Source organism: Elaeis guineensis, unplaced genomic scaffold, assembly GCF_000442705.2.
Source record: "Elaeis guineensis isolate ETL-2024a unplaced genomic scaffold, EG11 Super_Scaffold_32645, whole genome shotgun sequence".
In the NCBI taxonomy this organism is placed as follows: domain Eukaryota; kingdom Viridiplantae; phylum Streptophyta; class Magnoliopsida; order Arecales; family Arecaceae; genus Elaeis; species Elaeis guineensis.
In genome coordinates this window covers 756,671-772,406 of record NW_027332421.1, presented here as the reverse complement: position 1 = coordinate 772,406, position 15,736 = coordinate 756,671, and the positions used below count along the sequence as shown (strand labels likewise).

Here is a 15,736-nt window from a genome sequence, read left to right as displayed (position 1 = left end):
AGTAAAATAAGGTGAATATGAAGCCAAACTACCTGAATAATAATATATGAAAAAGCAATACCGGATAATCATTTTAAGTATACAAAATCAGTTCACCAGATAGAAGGCTATTTTAGTGGTTGTCAGAGATGAGAATAAGAATAACTCATCATCAATGCATGCATAAGCATGCGTTAATTTTGGACCCATGATGAGCATCTCAAAAATCCATTATGGAATATATATAGAGTTGTCAAAGAATGCAACAGAGAAGGTAATTGTGATCCATGCATAATGATGCACATGTGTCATGTTAGGATCCAAAGAGGAAAAAGATAATTATTCCATGATAAAATAGAGTAGAGTAACCATCCATTTTGTTGACATGATGTCTGTAATAAAAATCCATGGGTCAATTCATGAATTTGTACTAGATCCATGGGGTAGCTGCTAAGAGAAGGTGGTGTTGAGAAATAGAAAATTTGAAAGGAATTGTTCCTACGGAACCACATATCGCTCATACCTATACTGCAATAAATCTCGATTTCTGGTCAATAATAATAAGATTATGTAGGAGAAAAAGCCAAGTGGCTCAAGGCATGGCATTGGAACTGCTACGTAGGCACTAAATGGGCAGTTGGCCTTGAATACTCCTATTTACAAGGATATACTATGAACAACATTGTATGGTAAGAGAAATGAGATCAACATTTGTTATGAAGTATGAGGGTACCAGCTGGTCAAGTTGGTAAAGTCAAGGGTTCAAGTCTCATCTTCATCTCAATTCATGGTCTTAATGAATTATTGATGGCCATTATCTATCCTTTTCTTCAGAAAAAGGTGACGAACTTGAAAGATCATTTGAAGCTAGCATGAGAGTCGAAAGAAGCCTTTCTAGTGGGTAAATGTCCCCAAGCCTATCTATTTTCTGGGTGTCACATCTTCTCTCTCCCCTCTATTTTCCATTGGACTGTGAGTCATGCATATATCCAAACTCAAAATGGATCACCTCATGAATATATACTACCAACAGGCAAACATTAGTTGTCAATTGACTTTCAAAGCAAATTCTTATAACGTGCATTATCCTATCATAGTGCCTGGAACTAATAAATTGTCAATTTATACCCTTGACCTATGAACGATTTCCACCAGGGTCCTTAGAATGAAGAATAAACTAAAAAATTGTTAATTAAACAGAAAAACTAAATACTAAAACAATTTTTATCAAGTGTAAACAATCATATGATAAATTTTTTATATAATAAATATGTTCACAAATCATTTGTATCACCAATGTTGCGCTTTTATGTCTAACTATTACATGAACTTATTTTTATCATCGTTAATAATTGTGATGTTTTATCCAAAATTAGCTTGCAATCATAGCCATCCGACACTGCTCTATAATCTACTCACAAAACTCTGGATCACACTAGAACAACATTAATTAACTAATTAATTACTTAAATGTCATGTTTGTTTGCCACGAATGGAAATCATGGTTATCTCATTCTCACGATATCCAATCCCAGGAGTTATTAGGAATGAGTTTTTTTATGATGATTCTAAAAAATAATATTATAGAAATAACATAATATAATGTAATTTAGTACATGATATATAATATAATAAGAAATAATGACATTTTATTGTAATAGTGTCGTAATTATAGAAACATAATAATTATAAAATGCAATTAAATGATAAAAATAGTAAGACAGAAAATACAATAATATGATAACATATTATTATATTATAATATAATACCGATAATTTTAATTTTGCTAATATTAATGTTATTACTATATACCAAAATTATTAATGATGATAAAATAATAACATATAAAAATATAATATATAATTCTATGAGTTACATAATATACTATCCATATAGTATAATACATCTAATATTAAAGCAATAATAATTGTAGTGATATATAATACCAATATTTTATAATGATTGATACCATTATGCTATATAATGAGGCAGACTACTACTCTCAGGAACAAAGGGTATCTACTCTCGATTCGAAAATCAATAATAGATCATCCAAATGGAAGATCCGCACCATTGATCAGCATCTAAACCACTAAAAATGTCAACATCAAATTTATATATTTCGATGGTCTCTAATGTATGCATTACAAGGGTGCAAAAAATGAATGGTTAAAATGATATAAAACTATATTTTACTACGATCTAAGAATGAAAATCTATTGATTTTCCATCTATACATGTTTTAAGATGTGCAAATCATGACCATTAAGGAGGATTCTCAATTTAAACATTTTATCTTTTATTTTAACCAAGGATGACTCGGAACTGAGCACCATGCCAGCCGGCCGACAGTATGAATTGGTCACCCCCATACCAGGCCCAAACCGACATAGAAATGGGGGATAGACCAGGAAGGAAAAAAAAGAGAAAGAGAGAGGGGAGGAGGGAGTGGGAGGGAAGGAATAGGAGACCGGCAGAGATGCCTGCAATAGCCATCGGAGGGCCACCGAGGTCTCCCGGGCTCTGCAAGAAAAACTGAGAAGAGAGAGAGAGATAGAGAGAGATGGGGAGGGGATATAAGGGAGGGGAAGACAGTCGGGAGGCTACTGGAGGGCCACCGTGGCCATCGGACGGCTCAAAACCCCCCACGGCCATCGGATTTTTTAAAAAATCCAAGACAGTGAAGTCAGCAATGGATGTTTTAAAAAATCCGACGAAACAGGGGTGAACGTAGTGGACGCGGGGGGTTTTGGACTGCCTAGCAGCCACCGTGGCCACCCGACGGCCTTACCGCCGCCTTCCCCTCCCTCTCTCTGTCTCTCTCTTCTCAGTTTTTCACTCTCTCGCGGAGGATTGCGAAGACCCGGAGTCTCTTCCCCTCTCATTTCCTCCCCTCCTCTTCCTCTCTTTCCTTTTCTATCGCTTCGTTTTCGCCAACATTCTAAATCGGACACCTGAACCGCACTGTTAGCTGCCAGACGGTTCGGCACATCCTGAACTATCTGATTTGGGCCGATTCTGCAAACAATGAATTTAGCACACTAGCACAATGGAAACAATATATTTTTATGTCCACATGGTGCATAAGTTAAAAACAACTAGAATTTGTGATATTTGGTTTCTAGGCATTTTTAATGATATAATCATAATCACCATTATGAATCTTCAATTTGGAATTCCCATTATTGAGGAGCATAGTCCATCTCTTATATAATAATATATAATATTGATATCATACGACATAGAAACATTTATAATATTTTATTATCCAATAGACAACATATTACTATGACATATTTAATGCATCTATTAAACAGAATATCTATGATGGGTAACTTGTATTAATAAATATTATAAATATCATAAGTAAGAATCTCATTTTATTGTTACTCACAAATCAAAACACTAGGGAAAAAGAAACCAAAGACCCCCTCAAGTGTGGTTTTATCCCTTTTCTATGAAACAAATACCCATTGAAATCACCATTAAAATGTCCAAGTGAAATCCTAAATATGAGAATAGGCTATAATCAGAAATTAATACCCATTCGCAATGTATTCTAAAGAAGTATCAAATGAGGCCAAAGTGTATTTTCAAAAGTATTATTTGAGATAGAGATCTATTCTAAGTTTCTTGGTTTCTTTACAAGGTATCTCAAACTCACCAAGCTACAATTATACCCAACAACAAAAGTATGAAAATCATTGCCATTTTATAGAAACCATCAACCATAGCAAGTAGGTGAGGTGCCCAGCATCAACCAAAATCATTAGCATTTAGTATACAGAAGCATCATAGGTAGATATCAGCATATTCTACAGTAACACCTACAGAGTTCAGCATTAAATGTAAAAGCTATGAACAATCAAGAAAAATTACATTCATGTCATCACTATATCTTTGCTTTGTCACGTCAAAAAAAAGCTAACTAAAGCACCAAATAGAGCCAACTGTTCACAAGAAGACCCACTTAGAACTATTTCCTCAAGATAGTGGACTTTCTTCAAGATTCCCAAGCTCCTTGCTGGTTATAGATAAGAGGCATAGCAAATAGCTTGGCAATAGCTTGGCAATAATTGATGAAGTTTGTTATCACATTCTAAAAAAATAACTTGAAATATTTAAAGTAGCAAGTGCTTTGTTAAAAAATAAGAATTTATTGATAGACAGGAATTCAAAAATGAGTAAAAATCTATACAGATTTTTTAATGTGATGTTAATTGGTCTTGATCCGAAAGTATAATTATGGAAATGATTGGATGATTGAAATGAGATATTCTAATTTCAGCTTCATGGTTTAAAGTCCCAAGTTTAATTAGGTAGTTCCAGAATTCATGTATTATGGAACTCTCCCAAAAATTGGTGGCCTTCCAGCACTAAAATTTGTGTTTAAACATGCTAGTGGAGAAATTCTTATACCACTCTCAGGATTAAACAGTAGAAAAATTTTAAATAATATGAAGATGAAAACTGTGAAGGGTGCATACAATGGTCTAATGAGCCACACCAAACCAGCCAGTTTGGAGCATGCCAAATGGAACCGGTTAGTTACCAGCATGATTCAAGAGCTCAAAACGGGTTATACAACCTTAGCCATGGTCAGTCCATCCTCTTTGAAGCCCTTGGTTAAAGCCTCCATCCCCTCTGTTCGAAGATAGACAAAGAAGAGAAGCCCCGTTGGAAGCCAGAGAAAGGTTTGAAACCTTGTTCGAAGCCTCCCTCCCCCTTCGAAACCCTTGGTCCCCATCAAGCCTGTTTGAAGGCCCTTAGTCACTGTCAATGACAGTGACATACCATCCTGCAATCCAAGTGAGTCTCTCTCCCTCACTGTCCCCCTCTCTCTTGATCTCCATTGCTGGATCCAAAGCTCTCGAAGCTCCATGGAGGCCTTGGCCTGTCTCTCTCATCCTCTCACCCTCCCGCTCCTTCCTCTCCCTCCTCCTCTCTCTCTTCCTTCCTCTCTTTCTCCCTCTCCCGTTCCCTGTTTTGGAATGCTGTGGCACAGCACGGCACAGCACGGACCCATACCTTACCAAACCGGTTGCCAGCTGGTATAAGCCCTAGTGCTGGTCCGGCAAATCTTGGTGCATACTGTTAGGGATAAATTGCTGAGTGCAAAATCTGAGGAAGATGATGATGGATGTTATTGATACGGCAAATGGACATGAAGCACCATGGAACTGTATGTCATTAAGAATGAGCATGAAAAGACAAAACATTATGCAACTACTTGAATATGTGTAAATTAGATTCCTCTTTCTCTATAAAAGTAGCAGTTCCTTTAATCCATATATTTTCTAAGTAAGAAATGGTTGTCTAATAGGGAAATGATCACATTTGATCACATAATGGCAATCTATTTACAACTATAGGATGCTATAAAATCAGAATAAGCTGTAAAAGATGACATTGTCCTTGAATATCGAACATAGATTAAGCTGATTAGAAGCTTGTGATATCCATTTTGTAAGTAAAAGAGGCATAAAAATGGCAATGCTTAAACAACTTTCCTGGGGTCACAAATGTAAATTAATAAAAGAGACTGTAATGGAGCACAGTATATATCAGGCAATCCATCCAGTGCAACTTATATTCACCTGAATGATGTACTTGCTAAACCGAGAAAGTGTCCAACAAGTGATACTCCGTATAAGAGGAAATTTATCGTCCAGAAGTGGTATGAGGAATGCAATAATCTGCAACAGAATACAAACAGCCTGGCAATTACAGAAAAGTACACCTTAAGAATGAAGAGTAACAGAGCCAGCAAATGCATGGAACTAATTAAAATACATACAGTAAAACAGATAACATGTTTGAACTGAAACGAAAAGCAGCACATGACATTAAATCATTTTGACAAGCCTACTCAGCAAACATGGCAACAAATGGTAGCATTCTAGAGTTCAAGACGTTCGACAGGCACATGTCCCTTCTTCACAGATGAAGAAGAGTATTGAGCATGCCACTTTATCTCTTGTCTGTTATCTCAGAAATTTCTGCATAGCTACAATGCGTTCAGCATATGCTGTCTTCATATCAAGCTTCTGTGTTTATTTTCCTCATGGGTGGATTCCCACACGACCAAGTGAATGATTAGGATTGCTGTTTCAATGGGGAAATATTCCTTCTTCACAAATGAAGAAGATTGTTGGGCATGCCACTTGTCTTTTGTCTGTTATCTCAGAAAATTCTACAAAGCTACAATGCATTCAGCATATGCTGTCTTCACAGTAATTCTCAGCATTTGGAGCTTATTCATGGGACTTTATAAATACTTAAAAGTTAAGAATAATCGCACAAGCTCTCTTTTGGCCTTCATAAACATAATGCAGAAAGTAATCTTCAACAGGGCATAGGAAACAGCAAATAATTCGACAATGATCTCTGAGTTTTTTGTTTTGACTAATGAATTGAAGCATAAATATACCTGTTGGTGCAAAAATCCGCCTGCGTCGGAGAAGCTGGAGTCGAGGGAGTCGCGGTCGCCGCCGGGACCTGCAAAAGAAGTCTAAACCGGAGTTGGGGTTGCTCCGGCAAAACCTTCCGACGCTCAAGTCAGTTCTCTGCCTCAACACGAATGGAGTGCTCGAACGGAAAATTTAGCAGAGTTTTGAGATAGGAAATGAGAGCTTAGAGAATAACGTATCTGGGCCCTCCCCTTTTTATAGATGGAGGGAGCAACGGATTGATGGCGACGTTTGTAACCGCCTCGTAGTGGGCCGCACGGGGCCAGGAGGAATTTATTATGAAGAGTAGTGGAGTGGAATCATGGCCATCACTGGGACATGCCACGTGGAGTCTGTTGCGGGGAGTGAAGCGGCGTCCGTTGTCGCGACTTGCCAGAGGGTGGAGGAACCACGCGGTATCCGTCGCAGGAAGTAAAGCAGAATCGTGGCCGTTATTGCGAACTGCCAGGGAGTGATGGAGCCGCGCGGAATCCGTCGCAGGAAGTGGAGCAGAGTCGTGACCGTTACAGTGGCCTGCCAGGGGTCCAGGCCTGTCGGCCGAAGTTCGGTTGAGGTACCTGACGGAGAGAGGTAGCTGTCCATCTGAAAGGAGCTCGGATGCTGCAAATCCTGTTGGGTGCCTTGGGCGCTAAGGCGGCAGGCGAGGATTACTTGTCATAGGAGCTCGGTCAGAGGCTTTCCGCAGACGCAGTCCGGTTTCTCGCAGACCTCAGCAGAGGGCCGACCGACGGTGGATGTCGGATGGTGCTGGGAAGGTTCGTTCGCAACGGAAGCTCGGACAAAGGCTTATGGTGGGAATCCGGCACGGACCGCTCGTGGTAGAAACTTGAAGTAAATCGTTATGTAGCGGAAGCTCGGAGTGGGTCGCTTGCGGTAGGAGCTCGGAGTCCGGCCCTCGTAGGAGTTCGGGGTGAGGTCCGCCTGCGCAGTTGAAGTCGGGGACGAAGTCCGGCTCCCGTAGGAGTCCGGATGAAGTCTACCTGCCGTTGAAGTCGGGGACGAAGTCTACCTGCAGTTGAAGTCGGGGACGAAGTCCGGCTCCCATAGGAGTCCGGATGAAGTCTTCCTGCAGTTGAAGTCAGGGACGAAGTCCGGCTCCCGTAGGAGTCCGGATGAAGTCTTCCTGCAGTTGAAGTCGGGGACGAAGTCCGGCTCCCGTAGGAGTCCGGATGAAGTCTACCTGCAGTTGAAGTCGGGGACAAAATCCGGCTCCCGTAGGAGTTCGGATGAAGACTAGAAGGTGGTCGACCACCGCCGGGACTTGGGCGAAGTCCGCCCGTCGTGGAGAATCCGGCCTACCCTGGTGGCAGCTTATCCGTCGGCAAAACTTGGGGACGTTACGGAGGCTCGACCGCCGGAGGGGTTCGGGGCGATGTCGCTGAAGGTCGGACGTCGGTAGAACCCCCGGAGGGTCACTCCCGGCACGAACTTCGGCTGGGAGGGTATTTTATACCCAACACCAGTCCCCTTACTTCCGAGTTCGAGTTTTGAATGAAGAAAATACAGAGAAATTTTCACAGCTGAAGTTGTCCTCTTGAATCCGATGCACGATCGCCCTCAGATATTCTGGCATTTAATGCGCGCGTGCCGGAGTCTTTTCAAATCGGGACGATCCGAAGGGACTTTCGGAATTCCCACTGGAGCGTTGGCCCAGGTACGGCGCAGTAATGGCTCTGTCAGCTGTCAGTCGCTTTTAGCCGCCTGCTGTGGCGAGTGAGACGTGGCGAGTACGGGTCGACCTGGGGAGATCCGCGATCATTATAGCGCCGGATCTCAGGGGCTATTTAAACCCGCCTTTCCGCCTTCAGGAGTCTCATTCCGCCATTCCGCCTGAAAGTTTCGTCGGTGTCTACCTTCTCTTCGAGAGCTCTGACCCTCCTTGGCGTCCACCTTGGCCTTAGGCGTCCTTCGAGTCACCTCTGTCCTCGCATCTCTGCATCTTTCGGAGCGACTTAGGTAAGTCCCGGAACTTCCATTTCTCTTTTTGCCATCTAGGTGCTCTTTCTCCTCCATTTTTCTTTCGTTGTGTTCCCCTAGTTTGGTCCCCCGCGAACCTTTCGCCTCTTGTCCCACCTGATTTCTCCAAGATCTTTAGGGTCTTTGTTTAAAATGTCCTCCGGCACCTCCGCCTCTAGTGGTTCCAGGAGTTCGTCCGCCTCAGCCCCCCAGAACCCCCACACTGTAGACGAACCCACATCTAGGGCTGGGCCTCGCCCGATTTTTACGCCGAGTGCCATTCTCTGTTCCCTGATTCCGGATGAACTTTTACTGATAAGGGTTCAGTATGGAGTTCCTCCGGAGTACGATCTGGAGCTTCCTGATCCCGCCGACCAGGCTAGCACCCCCCCACCTGGCCGTTTCTGCCTGTATCAGGAGGCCTTCCGTGCTGGGCTCCGGCTTCCGCTTCCGCCCTTCGTCGTCGTCCTTTTCCATTTTTTAGACATTTCCTTAGCTTCAGTCGCACCGAATTCTTTTAGATTTCTGATAGGGTTCCTCTCCTTTTGCCATGTAGTCGAAGTTCAGCCATCTCTTTTTTTGTTTAGACATTTTTACACCTTCAAGCGTCACCCCTCGGCAAAGGACTGGTGGTATTTCTCCCCCCAGTTTGGCAAGAAGGGGTTGCTGAAAGGTGCTCCCTCTTCAATCCATAACTGGAAGGAGAAGTACCTTTTTGTCCACTGCTCGACCTTGAGACTGGGATTGCCCCCTTGGGACTCCCTGAGGGACTCTGTTTGCCGGGCTCCTAGCCTGGGGGAGGACGACCTTCAGGCCGCCTGGAGGCTTCTTGGTTATTCGGCTCCTTCCCTTCTCAACCTTCTGAAGGAGCAGTTTTTGTTCAACATCGGCTTGAGTCCCCTGGATCCTGCGAGTATCCCATCTTTCCTTTCCTCTTCTTTTCTCCTGCTCTTCTTCTCTCTTTTTTTTTTTTTTTTTTTTTTTTGCATGCCACTTCTTCCTTTTTCACCCCATCACTGATCTTTTTTTTTTTTAGGAATGGACGCCGAAGCAGCACGGATGCTCGCCAGGGGTCTCAAGGCCCACAAAAGAAAAGGCGTCGCAACCTCCGAATCGGCAAAGAAAGCCAGAACGGAGGAGACGAGCTCGGCCACGCCTGCCCAGATGGCCCTCGCGGCCGACGTTCCTTCAGACGCCGAACCTCCGACTCCCCGGGCCTCTTCAAGGAGTTCCCCCGCTGAGGTTCCCGCTTCGGGGTTCGCTTCGAGGTGCCAGGGGTTGAGAGGGGGAGGAGAAGGAAGTCGGTGGCCCGCAGGGTGAGTAGCCGCCGAGCCGCCATCGAAGAGTCCCTTAGTTCCGAAGGAGAGTCGGGGGAGAATCCCTTTAATGACAGGGACCTGATAAAGCGACTGATCGACGACTGCATCCTGCCCGAAGTCGTCCAGAGGATTGATCGCGCCGATCCCGAACAGCGGTTTGGGACTCCCTAGGATCCTTTCTTGAGGTCAACAGATTCACTTCGCACCTTCATTTAATTAGCTTCTCAACCTCCGTTCTGACCTCCTAGCCGCTCTTGCAGATCGGGCACCAACTCCTTGCCAATATCGAGGCGACGAACCGGACGAGGAGGGACGCCATCCAGGCGGAGGAGAGTCGCCAGGCCGAAGTTGCTCGCCTCAAAGAAAAGGCAGCCGAGGTAGTCACCCTCCAAGAGGCCCTGGAGAAAGAAAAGCGGCCCTGGAGAAAGAAAAGCAGACCTCGGAGGAGACGGCAAGGAAGGCGGAGGTCGAGATCACAAATTTGGCGGAGCAGATCCCGGTCCTGGTCTCGGAGGCCAGGGCTCTAGTGGTGGAGTTCAAGGCCTCCACGGAGATGAAGGATCTGAACGTCAAGTTCGGCCAAGAAGCATTCATCAAAGGATTCGAGCTCTGTCAAGAGAAGATAGTCAAAAAATTTCCCGAGCTCGACCTCAGCTTCTTGGGCGAGGCGTCTGAAGACGAAGCCGGTCCCTCTCCCGCTGCTACAGCCACCGCAGCCTCCTTCCGAGGACACCGACTCCCCAACTCCTATTTCAGAGGTCTGAGATCTCTGACTTTGTATTTTTCTTTTATTGCAATTTTTCTTCTCCCTCTTGTCTTTAAGAAACATTCAATCAATAAAATTGGGTTTCTTCTTTTGGAGGGCTTCTCTACTCGACTCTGCTCCCCCTTTTTTTTTGTTTTGCTTTCTACAATGAGATGCGCCTTGACGCTTTTGTCTCCCAATGGCAGTGTCCTGCCGAAGCGCTTCCCCTGCCACAAGGGATTCCACTGAAGTCCACGATCCAACGTCTGAAAAGAAAGTTCATCATTTAACAAAAAGATCGAAGGAGATAGATGGAAGCTTCGCAGGTTGAGGGAGAGTCACTCTAAAGCCACCGCGGAGGCCACCCGCTTTCGGAACCTCCACGTGAAGGGGATCATGGAGTACAGCCGGAGGAAAGCGAACTTCGAGAAGGAGCTCGAGGAACACAAGAAGTGCGCCAGCGACCGATCTTGGGCTCAAGCTGTCAAGATCAGTTCTCTCAGAGTGGAGCTGTCGGCTGCACGGGAGAGGATTAGCCAGTTGGAAGGAAGCTCGTCCCGGCTTCCGACTCGGGCCGACTGCGATCGGGAATGGTCGAAGTTCTCCGACCTTCAGCAACAGCTCCAGGATGCCGAGGCGAGCTATGACGCGTACCGGACCGGCTGGTGCAGGCAGGTGGACGAATACAGGAGGAAGCTCAGGATGGCGACCGACGAGGTTGCCGCCTTCAAAGGCAGCTAGCTGAGAGAGCTCAGTTTGCTCCTATTCGGGATTCTGACGAACTCCAATCCCTGAGAAGAACCGTTGAAGAGCTATTCGTCGCCTTTGGGGAGGGAAGGGCCGAATTGCAGTAATTAAAGATCCAGCTGGTATGCGAGCAGCAGGCGGTTAAAGACGCAGAGGCGGAATCCGAGGTCCTGAGAAAAAGACGTCGAGAGGCAGAGAACGAAAGCCAGTGACTTCATCGAAGATACATAGAGATGCTAATGAGAGAGAAGGAATTGGAAGAAGAAGTCGAGAGCTTAAGGCACTCCCTGATGAGGGTCGAAGCCGAAAGTTCGAGGTCGGAGGAAGCCGGACCCCCTTAGGGCTCTTTTTGTCCTTTGCCCCTCTAAGTGTCTTCTTTTGCCGCTTGTCTGTTTGTTGTCCCGTTGTTGTTGTCGTTGTTGTTTTTGTTGTTTTTTTTTCGATCTTCCAGGCTCTGTAACGCACATTTTGCTAATGAAATGAAAAGGTCTTTGTTACCTTACCCGTACGTCGTGTTGAATTATCGTGCGCCGGACTTCTTTCATTTTTGTCCCGTGCGATGTCGATGTTGTTCGAAGGTTCTTTGTTCATCTTTGTATTAGGTCGTCATTACCGAGTTTCTTGTGCTTTTGATTGGTTCGGCGTCGACGCCGCTTGGAGGTTCCTAGCCATCGTCGTGTCGATTTGCCTTTTGTTCGTGACCGTAGATCTTATTTTCTCTTCCTCTCTCTTCATAGAGACGAGGTCCTTTGTGCTTTTAGTGTAGTTCGGCCTCCGTTTTTCGTTGGGGTAGCCCGCCGCTGTTCCTTCACATTTCCCTCCTTTCTTGCCGGGTCTCGAATGGCCGGACCTTAATTGGTGTCGAGACGAGGTTCTCCTTCTGTTCCTAACGGGGCTGTGGGGGCACGTATGGACGCTGTATGGCCTCTCCCCCCATACGGTCTGCAAACAACCGGGCCTTCGACCTTGCTCATGTTAGGGCGAGATTCTCCTCCTGTCCCTAACATGGCTGTGGGGGCGCATATGGGCGCTGTATGGCCTCTCCCCCCATCCGATCTACAAATAACCGGGCCTTCGACCTTGCTCATGTTAGGGCGAGGTTCTCCTCCTGTCCCTAACATGGCTGTGGGGGCATATATGGGCGCTGTATGGCCTCTCCCCCCATCCGGTCTACAAATAACCGGGCCTTCAACCTTGCTCATGTTAGGGCAAGGTTCTCCTCCTGTCCCTAACATGGCTGTGGGGGCGCATATGGGCGCTGTGTGGCCTCTCCCCCCATCCGGTCTATAAATAATCGAGCCTTCGACCTTGCTCATGTTAGGGCGAGGTTCTCCTCCTGTCCCTAACATGACTGTGGGGGCGCATATGGGCATTGTATGGCCTCTCCCCCCATCCGGTCTACAAATAACCGGGCCTTCGACCTCGCCCACATTGGGGTTTGTTTTTGTTGTCCGATGGGGTCGTCCCCTGTCGTTACAAGTCTATGCCAAAAAGGAAAAGATATGCAAGTCTGAAAGAAATCTTGATTTAAAACGGGATCGTTCGCAATACATTTACAAATTTTCAAACCCTAGGGCTGTGGAAGGTCTGCTTCCTGTCAAGGTCCTCCAGAGACGGAGTTGATGATCCCAATTGGAGGCCGATCTCCGGGCTGCTCTTCCCTCCTTGGCGGCTCAGGCTGCGGCAGGGCCCTTAGCCGATCTTCTCTACCCTCAGCCGGTGCCGAATGAACCTATCGAGTCGACCTCGTCGGATGAGCTCCTCGATCTCGTCTCGGAGCTGGATGCATTCCTCCGTGTCGTGGCCGTGGTTACGATGGTAAAGGCGAAACTTGTTAGGATTGCGCTTTCCGGGATGCGTGCGCATCCTCTCTGGCCTTGGGAGCTGCTCTCTGACCTCCATCAGCACCTAGATTTTCGATGCGTTGAGGGGGGCATAGCTGCAGAATCTTCCTGGGGGAGAGCCCCGCCGAGCCCGGCGCTCCGGACTTCCCTGTCTGCGTACTCGAGGAGTCTGGACGCGCTTGTGCCCGGGAGGAGTTCGAGAATGTGGCCGAGCTTCTCTCGGCCCTTTTTTGACTGCGGGCTTGCTCGAGTCTCCCGCCTGCCGCTCTCTCGCGGTTTCCTCATCCTTCATTTTGAAGGCTTCTTCTGCTCGAGCGTACCCTTCGGTCCGAGCCAATAGATCAGCAAAATCCCTAGGATACTTCTTTTCCAGAGAGAACAAAAGGTCGTTCTTCTGAAGGCCGCCTTTCAGAGCGGCCATCGCTACCGACTGGTCCAAATTCTGGACCTCCAGCGCGGCGACATTGAAACGGTTGATGAGGTCCGAATGGACTCCCCCTCCCTCTGCTTGATGTTGATGAGGGACTTCGAACCCTTCCGAGGACGCCGGCTGCTAACAAAATGAGCCACAAACTGGTGGCTCATCTGATCAAAGGAAAAGATGGTACCCGGCTTCAACGTCGAGTACTAATTTCTCGCTGCTCCCTTCAAGGTAGATGGAAAGGCTCGGCATAGAATAGCGTCGGGCGCGCCATGAAACAGCATCATCATCCGGAAGGCCTCCAGGTGGTCAACTGGGTCCGAAGTCCCGTCGTAGCTTTCAAATTGAGGGAGCTTGAAGTTTGGCGGGATCGGTTCCTGCATGATCATTTGAGAAAAGGGAGGGTCAGTACAAATGTCCTCACCATAAGCAGGGGGAGCGTGGCGGAGCTCTTCGATCCGCCGGTTCATCTTCTGGAGCCTCCGGTCCAGGAAATCCTCTCGACTACGGGTCTCAAGGGTCTTCTGGCAGAATGGAGGTTGAGACCTTCCAGGGGTGGAATCGTGATCCGACTGAGGGCTCTCCACCCTCGGATTCATCTTTTCGGGAAAGACGGGACGACTGGCCCAAGTGGCCCGACCGACCGCCGGATTTTGGAGTTCCGACGACATTCTCTCCAGCCGCACTGGCGCCTGCGGCTGTTGCTGCTGCTGCATGGCCTGCACCGCTTCAGCGAGGCCTCTGACCTGCTGGGCCAGTAAGTCGAATTGTTCCGCGCCAACCACCGTAGCCGGAGGAGGGGGAGGAGGCTGGGAAACCGGAAGTGAAGCCGGAGCCCGAGATCTGGCCGTGGAGGCCGTGGATCGTCGTGTGGATGCTTTGCGGGGAGGCATCGGGCGAAGACCTAGTGGGGGAAGGAGTGATCATCAGAAAAGATGACCGGAGGTGGTCCCGTTGAGCGCTCCTTTAAGAACAAGGGTACTGCAAAGACACAGGGCCCTTCCTCTAGCGCCAATCCTGTTGGTGCAAAAATCCGCCTGCGTCGGAGAAGCTAGAGTTGAGGGAATCGCGGTCGCCGCCGGGACCTGCAAAAAAAGTCTAAATCGGAGTTGGGGTTGCTCCGACAAGACCCTCCGACGCTTAAGTCAATTCTCTGCCTCAATACGAATGGAGTGTTCGAACGAAAAATTTAGTAGAATTTTGAGATAGGAAATGAAAGCTTAGAGAATAACGTATCTGGGCCCTCCCCTTTTTATAGGTGGAGGGAGCAACGGATTGATGGCGACGTTTGTAACCGCCTCGTAGTGGGCCGCACGGGGCCAGGAAGAATTTATTATGAAGAGTAGTGGAGTGGAATCGTGGCCATCACCGGGACATGCCACGTGGAGTCTGTTGCGGGGAGTGGAGTGACGTCCGTTGTCGCGACTTGCCAGAGGATGGAGGAACCGCGCGGTATCCGTTGCGAGAAGTGGAGCAGAATCGTGGCCGTTACTGCGGCCTGCCAGGGAGTGATGGAGCCGCGCGGAATCCGTCGCAGGAAGTAGAGCAGAGTCGTGGCCGTTACAGTGGCCTGCCAGGGGTCCAGGCCTGTCGGCCGAAGTTCGGTTGAGGTGCCTGGCGGAGAGAGATAGCTGTCCATCTGAAAGGAGCTCGGATGCTGCAAATCCTGTTGGGTGCCTTGGGCGCTAAGGTGGCAGGCGAGGATTACTTGTCGTAGGAGCTCGGTCAGAGGCTTTCCGCAGACGCAGTCCGGTTTCTCGCAGACCTTGGCAGAGGGCCAACCGACGGTGGATGTCGGATGGTGCTGGGGAGGTTCGTTCGCAACGGAAGCTCGGACGAAGGCTTACGGTGGGAATCCGGCACAGACCGCTCGTGGTAGAAACTTGAAGTAGATCGTTATGTAGCGGAAGCTCGGAGTGGGTCGCTTGCGGTAGGAGCTCGGAGTCCGGCCCTAGTAGGAGTTCGGGGTGAAGTCCGCCTGCGCAGTTGAAGTCGGGGATGAAGTCCGGCTCCCGTAGGAGTCCGGATGAAGTCTACCTGTCGTTGAAGTCGGGGACGAAGTCCGGCTCCCGTAGGAGTCCGGATGAAGTACTGACGAAGTCCGGCTCCCGTAGAGTCCGGATGAAGTCTTCCTGCAGTTGAAGTCAGGGACGAAGTCCGACTCCCGTAGGAGTCCGGATGAAGTCTACCTGCAGTTGAAGTCGGGGACGAAGTCCGACTCCCGTAGGAGTCCGGATGAAGTCCGGCTCCCGTA

The 15,736-nt window shown here is 47.6% G+C and overlaps 1 protein-coding gene across 5 annotated transcripts in view; it reads right to left on the bottom strand.

Annotated features, from left to right (window-relative positions):
* Window positions 1–15,736, bottom strand: part of LOC105035569 (transportin-1) — a 71,065-nt gene that overhangs the window by 30,044 nt on the left and 25,285 nt on the right. For 3 of the 5 annotated variants that reach the window (XM_073250438.1, XM_073250437.1, XM_010911166.4), the window contains one exon: window positions 5,578–5,697. In XM_073250438.1, coding sequence (XP_073106539.1) covers window positions 5,578–5,697 — 120 coding nt within the window. The remainder of the gene's footprint in view (window positions 1–5,577; window positions 5,698–15,736) is intronic. The other 2 variants (XM_073250439.1, XM_010911167.4) reach the window with 1 other exon arrangement.